General features: G+C 39.1%; 2 protein-coding genes across 4 annotated transcripts in view; one reads left to right on the plus strand and one right to left on the minus strand.

Annotated features, from left to right (window-relative positions):
* apof (apolipoprotein F) overlaps positions 1-12,713 on the minus strand; it is a 35,001-nt gene extending 22,288 nt beyond the window's left edge. The window contains exon 1 of one of the 2 annotated variants that reach the window (XM_064306378.1): positions 12,561-12,713. The gene's annotated coding sequence lies outside the window, so the exon portion shown is untranslated. Of the gene's footprint in view, positions 1-12,459 lie in introns of both variants that reach the window. The other variant, XM_064306379.1, reaches the window with a different exon arrangement.
* tac3b (tachykinin precursor 3b) lies at positions 2,855-16,540 on the plus strand. Of its 2 annotated transcripts, XM_064306384.1 has the most exons (7): positions 2,876-3,050; positions 3,894-4,024; positions 7,160-7,259; positions 9,570-9,596; positions 13,899-13,952; positions 15,386-15,461; positions 16,099-16,540. In XM_064306384.1, exons 2-7 carry the CDS (start codon positions 3,923-3,925, stop codon positions 16,115-16,117), a joined length of 378 nt encoding a protein of 125 aa, XP_064162454.1. In that variant the 5' UTR covers positions 2,876-3,050; positions 3,894-3,922; the 3' UTR covers positions 16,118-16,540. The 2 variants fall into 2 exon arrangements, with proteins under 2 accessions (XP_064162455.1, XP_064162454.1); XM_064306385.1 differs by lacking the exon at positions 9,570-9,596 and having other exon boundaries at positions 2,855-3,050.
* The last annotated feature ends 2,786 nt before the right edge of the window (positions 16,541-19,326 follow it).

A 19,326-nucleotide genomic window follows, 5' to 3' on the forward strand; every position in this document is an offset into this window, starting at 1 on the left:
CGACATCGCATGATGCATTATAGCAGTGCTCTGGGTGGCTGAGCATTATAGCCAAAAGACCCATTCCACAACACCCACACGGGAAGCTGATCTAACGCACACGATTGAACTGACTAAAACAACTGCAGTTAACTGAAAGTCCTGTGTCATCATTTACATTTTTTTCCACTTAATTTCTGTGGAAGGGCTTGAATTTAAAAACACACAGAATTGTCTATGGCAGAACTGAACAATGTGACGGGGGGGGGGGGGGGTCATGTGACATAAGGGGGTGAATTTGCTGTTCCATACTCAGTAAGGGAAATTACCATATACATATGCATAAAGGGAGGTTCAGGGTTAGGTTGGGATTAGTGGTATTCATTTATTTATGGTTCTTAAACAGCGCAAGTCTACGAGCTCACCTCAAGCACTCTTCACATGGTTGAAATTAAAAAGGAAAGACACATATAAAATACGCCACAATACACAGATCACTTAAAATCACAATCCATTAACTGCCGATCAAGACGGGACAGATACTTAAAAAGCAGCCCAGAACTGCATCAAATGAAGACAGACAGTCATTGTACATTGAAAAACACCCTCATTATGGATTTTTAAAAAAATACATCTTTACCCTCCTCTTGAAAACGTGTTTTCAGTTTGTCCAGACATATAGGGAGATGATTCCAAAGTCATGGCGTTAACTTTGAGAAAGCTTTGTCTCCAAATGCACGACCTGCTGTGTGGAACAGCAAAGAGGCCTAGGCTGGTGGAGGCCCTTACATGACTGGGAGTGATGGAGAAATACGGTCTGAGATACAGCATAGGGTGGTGCCAGATCACATAGGGCCTTGTAGTTCCTGGGTAAGATTTCGAACTGAATACTAAAATGCAGGGGGGAGCCGGTGTAATTCTGCCAGAAGTAAGAGTTTTGCGTGATGACAGGACTTCAGTCTACAGTCTGACTGTGCCCTGGAAGGAACAATGTTAACCAAGAGAGAATCTACAACTTCTTTCCACAATACCGTTTGTTTCATCATTCATCCATTCAGGCTTGTTGTATGGCACATTTCTTCAGTATAATTTATTCCTGGTCATTGACAGTGTTTTCTGTCACACGCATGGATACCACCTCACACACTACCAGTAAAAGTAGGAAAATTGTGTACAAGCATTATAGTACACAATGAAATAATACACACCTGCTGCACTGACCAGAGCTTAGAACAAGCACGGAACCATCCAGACCCACGGCGCAACTCACTTCCGCAGACACATTTTAGCTGGCACCACCTGCGCATACGTCCCACAAAACGTCCCTCAAAGGTCGTCCGTGAGTGAGTGAGTGACCACAATTTGCCATGTATAGCCCACGGCGCCAGTTCCTGTCACACATCTCAGTTCTGTTGTTTTGAATTCATTTAAGCTGTCTTGCGGGCAGCTATGCACAAACTTCACTCATTTATTCAACTCGTTGAAACTAGATCAGTTACTTTTTGTGATATTGTGATCAGTTAAGAATTTTGTAATCAGTTAGGTTTTTTTGAAAACACATTTGCAATCAGTTACTATTAAACAAACATTTTATGCCTACATTTGTTATATCAGAATATAGGGAGGCTTGATGTTACCATTTGTTTTGCCTCAAAGCTTGTTGTTTTCTGCAGACCGGGGTAGAGTAACCAGTTGATCATACTTTCAGTATCTGAACCCCAGATTGTTTTTCCTGCCACTCATTTCATTCAATCAGTTACTCAACAGAGCAGATTTACTTCTTCCTGAAGGCATGACTAGGCGCAGAGCACATTACAGTTAATGAATTCAGTCTCTCCTGGAGAACTACTGTATGTACATTCTCCATATTCTGCATGTCAGTGTGGACTGCAAAAACACAAATTACAAAAAGTTTATTTTTCCAGATTATTACACTTAAGAAATTTTAGTTACGCTTAGAACAAAAGCTAGAAAATACAAGAAGGCCCCAGGATCAAGTTCCAGAAGCCTTTGTAAAAGGTCATGTTCACGTATAATGAAAAATCCTATCCATTTGACCGAGACCTTAAAAAATATTTTTAAAATTTCATTCCAGTTTGTTCTTTGCATTATATCAAATGTACGGCTACATACAAGCCAATTTTTCATTTTCTTATGATGCAAGTTAATGAGTGATGTGTTGGCGCCTTGATTTAATTGCACTTGAATAGTAAAGAAGTTAGGCTTATGTTCGAGTTGTTTTATCTGAACCCAGTTATCACACAGTTATCAGTTAATTTTGAAAAATCAAAGAAGAAGGGATTTAAGTGATATTAAAATCAAATTACACTTACAAAATAACTACACTTGTTCACAACCCGCAGCTAACTTCACATTTGAAGCAAAAGTGAAGCCACCCCCCACATTCGACTGTAGATATAAGGGCGCGATTACCTGCTAATTCTAACCGCATTGCGTTTCCCTATTTAAACCGGTATTACATTAAGAATCTGAAGTAGAAAACTATAACAGCTTTTGCGGAGCTGCTGGGCATATTTTAATGAGACATGCGTAAGAATATTCCTCTTTCACGGAGACGACAGTTTGGAAGAGGCAGAAGGCAATTCAACAGGTGGCTAGCATCCCTTGTTTAGTTAGGTACCTGGTTCCATCATGGTATTGAATTGGCAAGGAAGTCATGAAGTGTCTTGTAAGTGAATCATTACAAGGTTTATGTAAAAATTATAAGGTAAAATCACAAATTATCTTCCTTCCCCCCGAGATGGACGTATTAGCTAGTTAAGCCAGCGTGTTATTCATCTGCGAGTCGAGACATACGAACATAAATAGGGTCCCAAACCTGAAACCACACCCACATAGCCGCGTCTGATTGGAGTGCGCAGACAATATGCCGTTACTTAACAATCAGATGGCGAGACTTCGCGGTGTAGTTGAATTCCAGGAGAAGAACTGTACGGAGCAGTTCAAACCATTTAACGGAAAAGCTCACCTGTGAGACATTTCTCCGAGAAAACAGAATTTTCGAATTAACTCAACGGCTGACAGAGAGACACAAAACGTAATATTTTCTGGTAAGAACTCTTATTGTTATTATTATTATTATTATTATTATTATTATTATTATTATTATTAATAATAATCATTATGAACCGTTGTGGGGAAAATGATCCTACCATAGCGTAGGATCATTGGCGCAGCGCCCGTCAGGGGGATATTTTGACATAGGCTATGGACCATAACCAATATAAGAGTGAAGTGAGATGGGGTATTGTCATTATATTGTCAGTCTTGTTTTAATTAGGAGGGGTGGGTTACGCGCAACCGTGTATTGACACTGTTACGCGTGTTCGCAAACTTTTCAGATTCCAAAAGAAACACTGGCCCCATCTCAAATTGATTCGTAGCCAACAGTACATTATAGATATTTCAACAACTTAAATAAACAACTTAAATAAGATGCAAAATTGTATAAACGACTGTTTTTAAGTAACACAAGTTGAATGGATTAATTGGGATTGTTGCCTATTATTATTAATAATAATAATAATAATAATAATAATAATGATGATGATGATGATGAAAAATGAGGAAAAAAAGGATTTAATTTTTGCTTCAAATAATCAGTGGGTGAAACTGAGGAAGAAAACGGTAGCCTAATATCGGCAATATCGCCAGTCAATTCTCATGTACAGTTGAGAAATAACTTTAGAAATCACATGTGGACAAGTTGTTGTTATAGCAATCTCAGTTAAGCAATTTTGCGATTTTACTTGATATTATGTTTCACATATTTCCCCCCAGTGTTTAAATAGCGATTAAATAGTGATTTAAAAGTCAGTTAAATTGTTTGCTACATGGTGACAGTAAAACATTATTATTCATGTCCCTCATGATTTTCAATTCCTTATTTTCAGTGCGTGCGGGTACCGGCCAGAAAGAGACGATGAAACCCTACTTGGTGTTCGCGATCCTTTCTTTCATAGTGACACTCCGATCGTGTCAATCAAGTTGTGAGGAGCAAGAGCCTCAGGAATCAATGCTAGAGGTGAGCAGGAGACCACAACGACTACTATCCAACCCCCTTAACAACCACCACTGATACCAAAGCTACTCAATTATTTCATTTGATTTTTTAAAATGAAAGCTCGTGATAAATCGTTCCAATGTCCTATTACTTCCAAATGGCGAATACACTCTTAAGCTGAACTTGGACGATACAAACCATCGATGGCAGCATACATTATATTCCTATTTTCTCGTCGTATTTATTTTCGGAGATAAAATTATTGGCGCTGACCCATCTCAAGACGAAACAGGAAAAGAATGAGCAACTTCAATGCTAGCCAAACTGCTGCAGTGTGAGTCGTTGGTTTTCGTATTTTCACACATTGAAGTATCATTTTCTGGATGTATGGATTCGCCACTGCTCTGGATTTACAGCCGTAGCTGCCCATCTGATATGCAAGTAAAAAATGCAGATTAGGTCAGAGGATGGAAAAATGTTTTTTTAAGGGCACGTGACGAATTTTACAAAATGTCTTTTTTACATTTAATGAAATACAACCGTCCATAAGTAGGCTACATAAGTATGTGTTTAATAAGCTTAGTTCTTGTGATTAATTTTTTCAATCAATCAAAAGTGAATATTGTTTGTTAATGTCATGAATGTTTAATCACTTGTGTCTTACATTTCGTAAATGTATAAAAATGAAAGAAAACTACATGGAAATGTACATGTAAAGCAGCAAAAAGGTAGGGACAAAAGTGAGAATTTCAGAAAAATATTCCCTTATACTCCTACATTTAAGTACATTGCAAATGTTTTGCATTTATAAAATATGATGTATAGGCTTTAGAATCGTTAGTAAATAACATTTCAAGTTTCAAGAGAATATTTCTTACATTTGAAAAGTGAGCAAACCTTTTGCAATGCCACATGCTTAATTGCATCAAAGAATTGTACAATTAACAAATTACAATATATCATTACATAATTTCCTTAATTATGTAAAGGAAACAATAATCAGAAGTGATTGATTGAAGTAATCAATTTGAAGTGATCAATTTAAGTTATTTGACTGACTAGTGATCTCAGCATTTAAAAAGAGCAAATTATATATTAGATAATACAATAAATTTTATTTGCATAGCGCTTCTTACAGTCACTGTCCCAAAAGTCCTTAACCAAAGAACAAAACAAAACTGGAAATAAGAAACATTGGCCAAAATCAAGACCAAACCCCAAAAAATCCAGCAGCTGAAGTGGAAATATCCACAGGGGGAAAGAAAAAACTCAAGCAGTGAGAAAACACTCCCCAGCGGGAAGAAGCCAGACCTTCACTGGCCAACCTGGTGTGGTAATAATAATAATAATAATAATAATAATAATAATAATAATAATAATAATAATAATAATAAATATAGCCGCAAGCTGCAATTCCGGGGTTCAAGCCAACACGGGCCGTTAGAAGGTAAAAGCTACGAAGTGCAATAAGAACTAGTCAGAAACAGAGTAATTGTAATAGTCAAGGCCATTTATACATACAAGGAATTTGACTTGACACAATATGTTCATTCTCAATGAATGAATGACATATCCTGCGAGTTTTGTAATGACTGGACAAACAATTTTTGATTTATAGTCTGATTTGTGTTATGCCCCGCCCATACGGCCTTTAGTGGTTCTTGAGGCAAATTTATAGAGTGAGGATAGATAGATGTCTGTAGCAAGTATCGTGTAAATATGTGTAAAGACAGCAAAAAGCAAAAGTCAACGTACATTTTGTAAAGTGCATAAATCATTAATCAAATGACTCATGGTAATCACGCAACAAATGTATTTATTTTTGGTGACATTTTCATGAACATTGCAGCAGATGTCCTCATGATTGACATGAGGGGGGGAAATGCCTTGCATGATGAATGTATCAAGCCTGAAATAACTCATGTAGAATGTCACGGACACAGTGAGATGTTAGAGACGCAAAAAAGTAAAAATTCATTTTTGTTTCCAATATTTTACCTACACTACTTTACATACACAGCTCACAAACAAAAAAAGTCTATTCATTTCATATTCCATTGACTTTTGACACTCAATCAAATAACTATACTTAATTCTCCTCAGTCACTTGTGTACCAGGCAACAATTTGTGGGGTGACATGTCTCCCTGTCTCCCCTCAAACCTACATGTATGGTACCACACCAAATAAAGAGTGCTTTGGAGATTAGATGGGTCATTTACTCATCTTTTCAACACTGTGGTGAAAACATTTTGTACTATTTTACCAGCAAGGACATAAGGAACAGAATTTTCCCCACATGCCGGGTGTTTTACCTCCAAGAATTCTGTAATGGGTTTGTACAATCATGCATTCATTGCACATTCAGTCCCTGCATTTTGGGAGACATAAATCATTCCGTGCTCCTGTTTTGTAGAAACTGTTCACTGTTGGAAACATTCAGTCAATGCATAACACATTTCAGTGATTAAACATTTGTAAAATAAATAACAATTTCCATAAATATGAAAGATTACATGTAGTACATTTTAAATTTTCCAAATATTGAAAACCAAATTAGATATTCCACATAAGAATTTTTTTTTTCTTAAACAGATTATTGATGGGGCAAGCATACTGCATGTAATATTCTAATTGAATTTAAAATTTTGGAAAATGAGCATTTTAAAATATATTACATTTTTGCATTTTTGAGAACATTGAATTGCCATGGGGTTTCTCTTTTCACAAGAAAATGTTACCAAAACCTTTTTGGTAATTACATGACACATTCTAACCAGCAAAATGCAGTCTACTATGGAGAATAGTTCAGGAAACACTAATAAGGGGTGATTACCCCCCTTCCCTCTGAGGAGGAAGCTCCACTCTCCTTTGAGACAGACACTAAAGAAAAATATTGAACAAGTAGTCCAATAATGCAATTGAGTCACTGAGTAAACTGCTGCCTGCAGCTAAATTAAATTTTACTGTTCTTTGGGCTGAATGGACCCTCCAAACTGGTAAGAGGGTCAAACATTCCTGTGGCATTCCAAAAGAAACAGTTTGTTCTCCTTTACTTTACTCAGTGAAAACAGAATCAATAAAGACCAGAAAGGATGATGTACTTCATCGGAAAGCCCTCAAAACAACCTAGGATATTTCTGCATTGTATTTCCAGGAAAGGTTGAACATTGACAACGTCCCGCGTGACTACCTGAAGAGGTATAATGACATAGATTATGACACCTTTGTAGGGCTGATGGGCAGAAGAAGTGCTGGTAAGTGTTCCTGACTAAGTATTTATTGATGTGTAAGGGTATTGTGTAGCTGTTATACAACTCTCAGTATGGTGATGATGATGGTGTAGGATACATGTCTCAGAGTACACCTGTATGACACAAGCTGAATAGCCATCAGTAAAGATTCTGGAAGGATCTTTCCGAAGCTGGTTGCCTCCATGGTTATATAAGAGGAAATACAGAGCTTATCATAGAAAGAACCTAAGCTGACAAATTTGAGAACCACTACTCTAGAAAATCACATATATACACGTCACTGCACTGTAGTTGAATAAAGGACGAATGTTCAAGAGGATTGGAGAGGTGTATGAAGAGAGACACGTTTCGCAGAGGCTCTGTGAAGCAGTGGCATCTGAAGTTCACTTCCCCAGCAGGTATGAGAGTCCTGCCTGCTTGAGGGTGGTCAGGGAGCAGCGGGTGGACAGGGCAGGGTTGACCTAGGTGGTGTTCTGGAGTGATGGCCTGGAGCACAGGTGTGGGCATAGGAACCTAGGGGCGAGTGTTCAGCTGACAGGATATTAGGAGTTGAGAGACGTTGCACTCTGAGAGCATAGAGAACTGTGCCAGCGTGGGATCAAAGGAGTGGAGGAGAAAGATGAACCTGCTGGACAGGTGGCCACTCCTCAGAAAAGGTGCTGAGGAGGTAGTAAAGTTTGTTAGGGACTCGCTAAGTGAACTTGGGGGATGTTACAGGACAATAACTCGGACTTTAGTCAGTTCTGTGATGGCTAAGGGCACAGAATTCAAATGCTGCACAAGACAAGAAATGAAGCAGGGAATTTCTACTGTGGTGAGAAAAGCAAATCAGTGCCGTCATTCTGACCACAACGTCTTGGGAGAGCAGGAAAATGACTAGGAATAAAGAATGTGCATATGCATTAGTATTATGGGATTTTCAAGGATGATCCTGTTCTCTGACTGAAATACAAGAAAGGCTCAGAAGTCCATAGAAGTAGAGGAAAGACTAATGAAGGGTAAGGCTAGGGGTGGGAGATGATTAGCAGAATGATTTTGCTCAGGGAATTTTGGTTTTGTTGGATCACATAAAAGCTTTACCAAATGAAGGAAAAGAATGTAGCTTTTATATGTTCTGGTAATTAAGAAACTGCTTAATTACTGCTTAATTATGAGTGACTGCTTAGGCCTGATGTATTTATATTTCCTTTATTTAACAACGGAAGCCTCCAATGACATCATGTCAGCAATGAAAATGGAAATCAGTACAGAAGAAACTACAATGTAATAGGACTTAGGCAATGACTTTCCATGACTTCCAGATGCACATCTCATTAGGTAGCAGGTGGCCAAAGCAGCCAAGGAAACTAAGATGCTAGACAATCCTGTTAATTGGGAAACAGCGGACAGGGGGCCTGAGACATTGTTTACAGCTTTGCCTTCCACAGGCTTTGAGTGACTTTGTTTAAAATATAAACTGTCCTGTTATTGGTATAGCTAGCTGGCCTCAAGCTAGAAGGTCAACAGAGATCATGTCAGGAATGTTTTACAACCATGCTGGAAAACATGGATGCAGGACACGGTATTGCACACCCGCCCATGGAGTATGACCAATAAGGTTTGGTGACAATTCATCAATGCTAAAGACATTAATGGCCCACTCAGTAATTTTGGTTGCTAATAAAATTCTAATAGCTGAAAATGAGAAAAAAATACAGAGATATGGTACTATAGCATCAGATTATTATCCTAATAAAGATAAAGATCCGCATGATAAGCACTTCAAAAGAAAAAATAAGTATTTAAAATAAGTGTCGGGTAAGTGTCGGTTATTCCTGGTTCATCTTCCGTCTTCTACATTTAATTCTTATTTTTTGTTTTTATCATCTGATTATTTTGGAGTCCTTGCACAACTCATCCCATGGAAACAAACTCATCACTCACATGTCCTTTTCACTTGATGCTCAGTTAGGCAAGATACTGAAAGGAATAATTAGGTAACATTTTGCCAAATAAGCCATGCCTTGGAAATGGCTGTGTTGTATTGTGGCTGGTTACAGAAAAAAAATTTTTTTAACTACAAGTACCATGATCCACCAAGGTACTTAATTGGCATGCATGGAATTTTTGTCAATTAGCAACCAAAATTTCTGAGTGAGCCAAGAAGAAATATTGATTAGAGGAGAAAAGAAAAAAGGCTTGAAAGGCTAAAAAAAATTGCATTCAGGCTTGAAATTCACTTCCCTATTTAAAATAGGAAATTGTTGTGTCAGACTCCATCACAGTTATGGACACTGATAAACTGAGGCCATTAAATTCAATTTCTTTTTTCAGGGATGAATAATCTACCACCACTTAAAAGTAAGACAATCCTCCATTTTGTTCTGATTTTTATTGTGCATTTTCTTAACTAGGTTTACACTGCAGTAATTATATGACTAATTGAATGTGGAAGCCCAGTTTTGTGTGATTTCTATATTGCAAATGGCCACTGATGAAAAAGGCAAAAGTCTATTAAAGCACCAAATAATTTCTGTTATGCGCAATGAGGCAAATTGAAATATTTACAATGCTCACGACTTACTCCACAACATGGCTTCATAAAATACAAATCAACCCACTTCCAGGTGAACATTATTAGGTTGTCACTGTAGTAACACGTAGGGATTGCCAATATTTGATTTAGTAAGCAAACTGTATACACAAGCAAAAGAAAAACTGAAAATGTAGTTACTTATGAGAATGTGTTTGTCTGTGTGTGTGTGTGTGTGTGTGTACACACAGCGCCCTCCATACCGTTTGGGACAAAGACATATTTTAATTGATTTGTAATGAAATAATTCAAATGTGGTTGAAGTGCAGATTTTCATTTCATTAATTTTCTTTTCAAATTACCGCACTTGAAATGTCATTTCAGGGTGCCACAATGTTTGGGACAAATGGCTTCAGAGGTGTTTCTGATTAGTCAGGTATGTTTAATTCCTTTCTTAATGCAGGTATAAGAGCTTTCAGTATCCAGTCTTGTTTCTAGGCGTGTGATTGCCTTTGGAGTCTGGCATCTGTCAACATCTGTCCAGAGTTGCACCAAACCTGAGACTTACTAAAATCAACTGTTTGGAACATCATTAAGAAGAAAGAGAACACTGGTGAGCCTGGCAGGCCAAGGAAGACTTCTACAGCTGATGACTGAAGAATTGTCACCATAAAGAAGTAACCCCACCAAACACCTGTCCAGTGATGATTGTGGAGGCCAATAAAGGAGACCAATAAAGAACTGCCCAAGATCCAAAGCACCCCCCTCTTCTGTGAAACATGGTGGTGGGGGGTATTAGGACCAGAGTTGTGCAAAAGTAAGTCAAGGAAACCATTAAGAGTCTGAGAAATAAGACAGTTTCTTTCTTATTTCTCAGCCTCATAATGGCTTCCTTGACTTTCCTTGGCACCACTCTGGTCCACATGTTCACAGACTCCTATAACAGACACCAAAGGCAATCAAACAGCTAGAATCAAAACTAGAGACTGAAAGCTCTCTTATATCTGCACTAAGGCATCAACTGAACACACCTGACAGAAAGAAACACGTGATGCCATTTGTCCCAAACTATATTATGATACCCTGAAATGGGAGACTACTTATAAAATGTGCTGCAATTTCTACATGGCAAAACCAAAATGGGAGAGTGACTAGACAGAAACCACTCCTGAGAAAGGCCACCATAAAGTCACGCCTGAATTTTTGCCAGAAGCCATGTGACCGACCTTCTGGATATCTGTGGTCTGAGGAGGCTAAAGCTGAGCTCTTTTGCCTGAAATAACAAAAGTGCTGTTTAGCCCAAACCAAACATAGGCCATCACCCAGGTAACAACATCCCAACTGTTAGGCATGGTGGTGGCAGTATCATGCTATGGAATGACTTTTAGCCAGCAGGACTGAGGAGACTGTTGCTTTCAAGGGCAAGAGGGACAGAGCCAAATACAGGCTAACGCTTTAAAAGAACCCGCTTCAGTCTGTAAGAGAGGGTGAAGAATAATGTTCCAACAGGACACTCACCCAAAACACATAGAGAAAACTACAAATGAATGGCTTAAAAACAAGGACATTAGTATTCTGGAATAGCTCAGCCACATGGCTTGCATCCCATTGAAAATCTATGGACTTGCTGTCCACCAACACTCTCTGTCTATTTTGGCAACTGGAGCAAATTTACATACAGGAATAGGCAAATAGAAATCTAAGAGTACAAAGTTCATATCGGCATGAGAAGACTCATGCATAATTGCTACCTAAGGGGTGAACAGTTTTGTAAATGAGAAATCTTTGTTTTTAAAATATGTTGAATAAAAAATGTTTGCATCATTAGTTGTTGAATTTACTCTTAAATAATATATAAAAATATTTACATGCATGACAATTCGTTCTCTACCCCAACCACATTCCCATTGAATACACCTCCAAGCGCTGCAAGCAAACTGTCAAGCGAAGAGGCGAGGTGGTCAGATATTTTAAACAGCAACATGAATGATTCGATATAGACTGTAGCAGTAATTAGTCAGTGTTACAACGATCTTTACTCTGAGTGCACCCCTTAGCGCGTGGGAACAAAGTACGGTAGTTCATCCGTAGTGTCGGTACAGCTATTTGGGTTTCTTCTAGTTTGGTATTTAGCTATTCTAGGTTTCACGAAGCAGGATTCCTGAGTTAGCTGGATAACTGCACTGAGTATAACTCGGACTCCTCCCAAATCTGGAACGTGGACTGAAAAAGAGCTATTCTGGGTTTTACTAACTGAGTAATCCTGCTTCGTGAAATACCCCCCTGGACATATATTTAGAATAGGGATATAAACACGGAATCGCGTGTGGAATAAGTAACATTGGCAGGCCATAGTTCTATCATAGCTATCTGATATACCTGTAAAGTGGATGACTTTTTCATGAAGTTATTCGTGGCCTTTCAAAGTTGTTTGCAACTTAGCTTTGTTGGTGAAGTTGGCTACACGTAACGTTAGCCAGATACCATGCATGAAGTATTCAATTAATTTCCCCTGATTGAAATATGGTGAATTACTGACCTAGCTAAGTTGCACCAATATACAGTAACAGCAATTCCCATTAGAGGGGGAAGACATCTTGATGGAAGAACAGAATTTGATACAAAAGCTAACCAACCTCGGGCATCAAGCTGCATAAAGTAGGCTAACTAGCTAAAAGTAACGTTACTTACAGGACTAGCAGAAAATACGCCAAGTCCCCGTCGCTTTTCATTCCGTTGGCGATCATCTGCTGACGCCACTGAAGAAAAGTAATTCCAGGGTTGACTCCTACCTGTCGACTTGTCTTTTTGCTTCATTGTATCGAGGCTTCTCAGCATCTGTTGCTGCAACCGGCTAGCAACACTTAGTTGGAATCTGATACAAAATCATGGACTCTGTAGCCACGACCACCCTGCCCACACTAATAGCGCCACATCCTGAAATGTCCTGAACACATTTTAGAACAACAAATACAGGTAAAAGGTTCACATATTCGGCTAAATTGTGCAAAGAATGAGATTGCCAGTGCATCATAGATATGCCTTAGCATAGTTATTTTATAATATTTTCAAATATAAAATTCTGCATAGTATGCTTTTAAGGTGTAACTGGACAAAATGTGAAAAAGTTTAAAGGGAGTGAATACTTTTTGAAGGCTATGTATGTATGTACAGTGCCCTTCAGAATTATTGGCACTCTCAATTAATATGAACAAAAATGCCGCATAAAATTAACATTGTCAAATGACCTTAGAACCAGTTTCCAATAACCGCTTCAATAAGGTTTTGACAACTCCTGGTGCTTACCGAACGTTTGTGCTTTGATGAGAGTAGATGCTTTCTTCTGCCAAGCCTTCCTAACAGCAAGTTGGCAATGGGGGAGGTCTAATTGCTGTTTTGGAGGCTTGGTGACTTCTGCATTTCTTCAGGTGTGATCCTTGGAGATTTTTTTATTTTTTATTTTTGCCACTCAAACCAGATTACACTTGCATCCTCTTCCAGGGAGGTCCATCACAGCTCTAGTTATTTTAAGCTGCTTAATTATTGCCGTAGTAATGAAGATTGGTATTTTCAGGCATTTAGGTATTTTGTAAAGAGCAATTTCCTGATTTTTTAAAGGTCAACAAACTTTTGTTTCTCAGACATTCCTCATGTTCGTGGATGATGAAGGGAGTTTTCATGTGTCACATCATATTTATTCCCCACTGAAAGTCATAGATGACCACTTAAGGCATCCTAAAGATTCAGAAGATTTAAACTTTTGTTTATTATCTAGGAATACCAATAATTCTGAGAACACACATTTCTGAGAAATATATTTCTTTATGTTTTAAAAAAAAATAATGTTACCTCAAATAAAGATTAGTTCATTTAATCATACTGAGTGCAAGATCAAGCTGATAAACGACATTCATACGTAGCCTTTTTGCTCATCTTTACCAAGGGTGCCAACAATTCCAGGAGGCACTGTATGTATGTATGTACACGCATGCACACACACATATATATAGTACACACAGTATGACTGCATGGTGCATGCAATACCTTCGACTTTAGATTTACTATCAGTAGGTGTAGATATTAAATATTAATGAAATATTATACAAAACAATGAGAAATCTCTTTTTCAGGAGACATGGACGATATCTTCGTGGGACTGATGGGCCGGAGGAGTTCAGAATCCAGTGAGTGTGAGCAGGGAACAGAACCCCCTTAATGTCAGTGTGCTTTTTGATTCATGTATTTATTTTTTACTTTTCCCCATTTGTTCACGTGACATGGCAATATTATCATGCTGTGTTACCACCACTTACATTTGGCCTAGCATTCAGGACAGCCAACATCAATGTGTCAGGCACCACGATCGTGGTTTGCTGCTTTAACTGAGCTTGACCCAAAAAAAAAGACGGCCTCCGGTGTCATTCGTCCTCTTTTCAAAACCACCAATGGGCTATGAGGACCATGCCCTGGATGCTTCTTTATCTCCTTTTATCACACTGATAAAATTTAGTACTAGACATAGGGAACCCGAGTAAACACAACTGATTTATTATTTCATTTATTTAATGAAAAACACCCATATCACCCATTCTACCTCATTCATTGATTGATGAATGCCACTGATTAGCAAGAGTCTGCATACATTCCTCATTAGAGGGGAAGAATGAAAACTGGCAGCACAACTGGCCTGATGGGCCACATTTGAGCGTCCCTGGTCAAACGTGCTCTAGTGGTGAGCTCATCGAACCGCTTAGGGGCCCTGTGACACGCATTTCAGACCTGGTTCTTAGTTGGTCAATATGGAAGCTCTCACACTGACATCAGTGCTGGCTCTGGTCAAGTGGTTCACAGAAAGAATTTCAGAAGGACTGGACAAGGTCTACACACCTCTTTGTGGCCATTCAGGGAAGATGCAGCCTAAGACTAATGGTGTCTCTTGGAGATCCAATGTTGGACAGAGGCACCCAGCCCTGGTCCTGTAGAACCACAATCTACATTACAGGAATTTCAGACAATCTACTAGCTTATGGTGTTACTCAGGACTAAGCAGAATACCTACATACCCACTGGCTATCTATGGGTGACAGTGAATGCCACTGGGCTACATCAATGTGGGTTACAGCATGCTCTAGGCACTTATGCTAATCTTTGAAAATGTGTCGATTGAGGCATACCAGGAACAGGGGCAGTGATCCCTGATTTGCAGGCATTATAAATTTTCCAGAGTGGCTTACAGTTCAGTCATAGAAATTGACATAATATGCATATCCTGAAAACAGGGCATGGGCACAGAATTGGGAGTAACACATTAGTGTAGTAAAGCATTAAGCAATCATATACCTGCAAGTGTATAACGTTGCTGCAAAATAGTTGCACAGTGTAGCACGCTATGAAAGATAGCAGCAATGCTAAGAGCTATAATTTACATAATACTGCCTTGTTTTTAAACAGTTGTCAACATTGTGTGACTGATAAAATAAAAGTTTATCACCTGGCATAAACAAAACGGAACCTTTTTTTTAGCTAGTTCTGGGAGGGAGTACAGAAAGTTTGCAGAGGAGGCTGACTGCTGCTAAAGCATCTGTTGAACAGTGTTGTGCTGAATGTTGGGTTACAGGTCACCTGCAATCCTGGAGAAAGGAGGGGTATCCACAGGGAAGAGGAGCCATTTTATTCAACAAGGGTAAACTGAGGTGAGTTGTGCTTTAACCCAGGGGGAGGGGTCAAGTGGGGCTGGGCAGGGCCAGTGGGGCAAAGGGAGAGAGGTAGGGGATGAGTCTTCCATGTTCTGCAATTTAATCCATAAGGAAGATTCTGCATGCAGCTCTCTCCATCAGGTGTACACAAACGTTTTCAGCGATGATCAAGATATTAATCCCTGCTTGTTGTGATTCAACCCAAAGTAGTAAACTGTTCATGAGAACAGTAGAACTTAGCTAGTAGTGAGGCCTTTTTCATCTAGCAAGCTTATTCACTGGTACTTACCTTGCATGTTAGCCGTCATTTCAGACAAAAACAGAGGTAACAGAAAAAAGTTCTGAATGTGTTAGTCGAGAATGTTTGTGTAGATGACTGCAACTGTAAAGCAGATATCCATCCTGACTGCAATCCGTTTTTCAGCTGGAGCAAACCAGAGCAAGCACTCCTTGTCAAGCCGAAGATATACGCATTTAGATAGCAATTCGTAGCTACAAATGTTACTGCATAATACATTTCTAGTTTCTGCTTCAATCATTTTCAGAGTTCAGAATGACCTTTCATATAAAAATGAACACTGTTCAGTATGATAGTAGCCAATGTGTCTGACTGGTCTGTCTCATTGTGTTGCAGGTTTCGCCGCGGTGTTTAAGACCAGCTTTTCGCCCTTTACTGGAATGTATTCCCTCTTAATTTCCGTTTGAGTATTTCAGACCCTAGACAGTTTATGGAAAGCTTAAACCTTTATTCAGTCAAGTTTCCTAGGGTGCTCATTATCTAATGGAAACCGTGAAACTTGGGAGTTAAAGAGTTAAGAGGGAGTTCACTGTTAAGGAGTAAATGAACAGCTGCTAGCTGCTATTTTCTCTGCTTTGTCTGTGTAAATCAGTGTTTTCCTTATTCACAACAAACTGTGTGATGTAAACTCAATTTACAGGTCTTTCAGCAGATGAAGCACATCTTATGTTGTCTTAAGTGCCAGATCTATTCAGTGTATGTATCTAACGATTGCTTCTGAAGAAATGTGTAATTTCTTTAAAAGTATATTTTTGGGAAATAAAAACAAATTACTGGACTTGGCATTTTTAATTACTCTCAGGAAAGGGTTCCTTTTAGCCAGCTTTAGTTTTCTGGGGGCCCACAGAAGGGTTTATTTCAATTGTGGAAAAAGTCATTTGGTGACCTGTAACTCAAGAACTAGACTGCATCGCTACCAAGCACATTTTCATGGAAAGTTCTCAAGGTTACACCACTTTCTACATGGATTCCTTTAGAAGCAGTCGTTGAAACATGTTAACCACATGAGAAAATATATAAATCAATTTCACTTAAATTCTTGCCAAACTTAATAAATGATCTGAGTGCGGGTATCTATATATGGCTTTGAAATGATTTTTTAGAAAGTGAATGCACCCTTTTTCTGAAACAGCAGGAGTTGAACACTCGCAGTTTCTCTTTAAATATAACATAAAATGGAACATTTTCATCAGCTTACTACCTCATGAGATGATAAACAATCTTATTAGTCTAAAAAATACAGACATGCAAGACCAACAACAGAACAATAAGCGGCTCCATATAGAATCTCATGCTGACCAGCTACATAACTTCCATTCAAAAACAAACAGCCTGTCGTGTCCTGATATGAACAGCCACATGACACCAGGGGCCCCCAACCCTAGCCTGGCCGAACCGCAGGGGCCCCTGCCCTACACCATATACGGACACTCCACAAGCTGCGCTCTTGTTTTCCCCCCACTTGTTTTTGCTGCTTTAGCCAATAACGTGCAGTAGAAACTGCATGTTCCGTATTTTTTTTGACCTGTGGATGACGCTGGACTTTCTGGAAACGATTCAAGCGTGACATCTGGAGAATATAAGGCAAGCAAAGCTGTTGATCAGACATCGCACCTGTGACCTGGTGTTCTTTTTCTCAACCACTTCAGGAAAAAAAGAAAAAAAAAACCTGTGGTCAAGAGCTCTGCAGAGCAATGTGTAATTGGTTACAACTGTGTTGCAGGAAGCGTGGGGGAGGGGCATTTCGATAAGTCATTCATCGATAGCGCCTCTTGTGGTTGATGAGGCATCGAAAATCTGACCGCCGGGGGGGGGGTGTAGAAGGGAGATAAATAGACTGGCCATCTAATATGTCTTCATACCAGGCACATGATGGCTGTACTGTAGACTAATTTGGCCCACAGCAAACTACCCGAGAATGTTTCAAGAGAATAAGCCACTCAGCACGTTCAATAGCCCTCGTCAAATATTCACTGCATTGTAATGGACTGAACTTATACGGCACCATTCATCAGAAGCACTTTATACATAAATGTCTTCCTGCTAACAGCCACCGCCATACATCCTGCTCCTGCAGAATGGCTGGAAAACCAGAGAACCTTTCATTCCCTGCAGTTAGTGCCAGGGGATGTTTAACGACGACAGTGCATCAGGACTGCGGTCTCATCTGTCGACAGAAACAAAGAAGGCATCGCCTGAATTAAAACGATTAATTTCACTTATTTCCCCAGTAAGCCCCCATTATGTCACAATAAGACATGTATGCTATGAAAAATGAGTCTCCCATATTCCTTTATGGTCTTTCTAATCAGGCAGACCAGTTCACAGGTACCAAGGTAGCCATTTTCTATCCAGTGTGACAGCCGGCTCCTTTTTGAGAGCAATTACATTTGAACTGATTGATTGACGGCTGAATTCACGATGGGGTCCTAAACACTGGTAGGAAACTAGGGAATGCTTTCCAGAATGCTCTAAAACATGCAAAGTTTTGCAGCTGATCAAGTAATGTTACAAAAAATCAAGCGCACAAGAGTGAGTACTTCAGACGGAGAATCACACCGTGCCTTGAAGCATACTTTATCTATACTTGCCATTTGCTGTGTGATTATTTATTTAAAAGCCATTTAAAAAACCAGTTGTACAGAGAAACAGGCACACATTTAGTCTCTGTTCTGGCCATTGTTACGTTAAAAAATGGCCACGCACTCTTAAATTACTGGAACTTCCTATTAAAGTTTTGTCACTGGGGACTGGCTTAGGGAACTGTGTCTGAATGGGGTGCCCAAGTTCAGGCATGATTTAGTGAAGCTGCACAATGCAGCAGAGAGATCCAGCAGGGCGAACTCAAAAGCCCCCTTTATCCTGTTAAAAGAATGTGCAGGACAGGGTGAGTTTCAGCCCACAAATTCTGCCTATTGTAAGACTGACTTGTGTTAAGGAAAATATCTTGTGTTATTTTGGATTGCTTTGTAAAAGGTTTTTTTTGTGCAGGTAATATTGCTGGCAGACAAATAGATATTTGAGGATCATTTGTAAAAAAAAAAAAAAAGCATGAAAAGACTGAAGGAATAAAATATAATAGGGAATAGGATTTGCCGTACGCAAGTATGACATCAAGGACGGTGTTGGTAACATCTTAATTAAAAAAAAAAAAAAAAATTCCATATATTATACAACACTGAACATTTCCATCCTGCAATATACATAAAAAATTGAAAACTTTGTCCCCTTTTAAACGAGTGTCTCGCAAGTAGTTTGTTACTTTCCTATTAATATTAAACACATTTGAAATACCGCACACACACTGTGGGGTTCTCAGCAGTTATATCCATCATCAAAGCCAGCTCACAGGTACTCGGTCTCAGACACAACACACACACACACACACACACACAACACACAACACACAAAACACACACACAATATGCAAAATAAAAGAAAAAGGAATCAAATGAATCTTACCTTCAGTGTGGCTGCATAGGGTACAGAGTAAGAGGAAGTGTCAGTTCCACACAGCAGCCTGGGGGAGCGAATCTGATCCTGCGAGTTCTTCAGTGCTACACC

This window comes from Anguilla rostrata, chromosome 13 (genome assembly GCF_018555375.3).
Source record: "Anguilla rostrata isolate EN2019 chromosome 13, ASM1855537v3, whole genome shotgun sequence".
Taxonomy (NCBI): domain Eukaryota; kingdom Metazoa; phylum Chordata; class Actinopteri; order Anguilliformes; family Anguillidae; genus Anguilla; species Anguilla rostrata.

What these genes read in the sequence shown, in the direction of transcription:
- tac3b (XM_064306384.1), top strand. Translation starts at nt 3,923, where the DNA reads ATGAAACCCTACTTGGTGTTCGCGATCCTTTCTTTCATAGTGACACTC. An exon ending in CTCAGGAATCAATGCTAGAG is followed by an intron (nt 4,025 to 7,159) that starts GTGAGCAGGAGA and finishes TTGTATTTCCAG; the next exon opens with GAAAGGTTGAACATTGACAA. An exon ending in GATGGGCAGAAGAAGTGCTG is followed by an intron (nt 7,260 to 9,569) that starts GTAAGTGTTCCT and finishes TTCTTTTTTCAG; the next exon opens with GGATGAATAATCTACCACCA.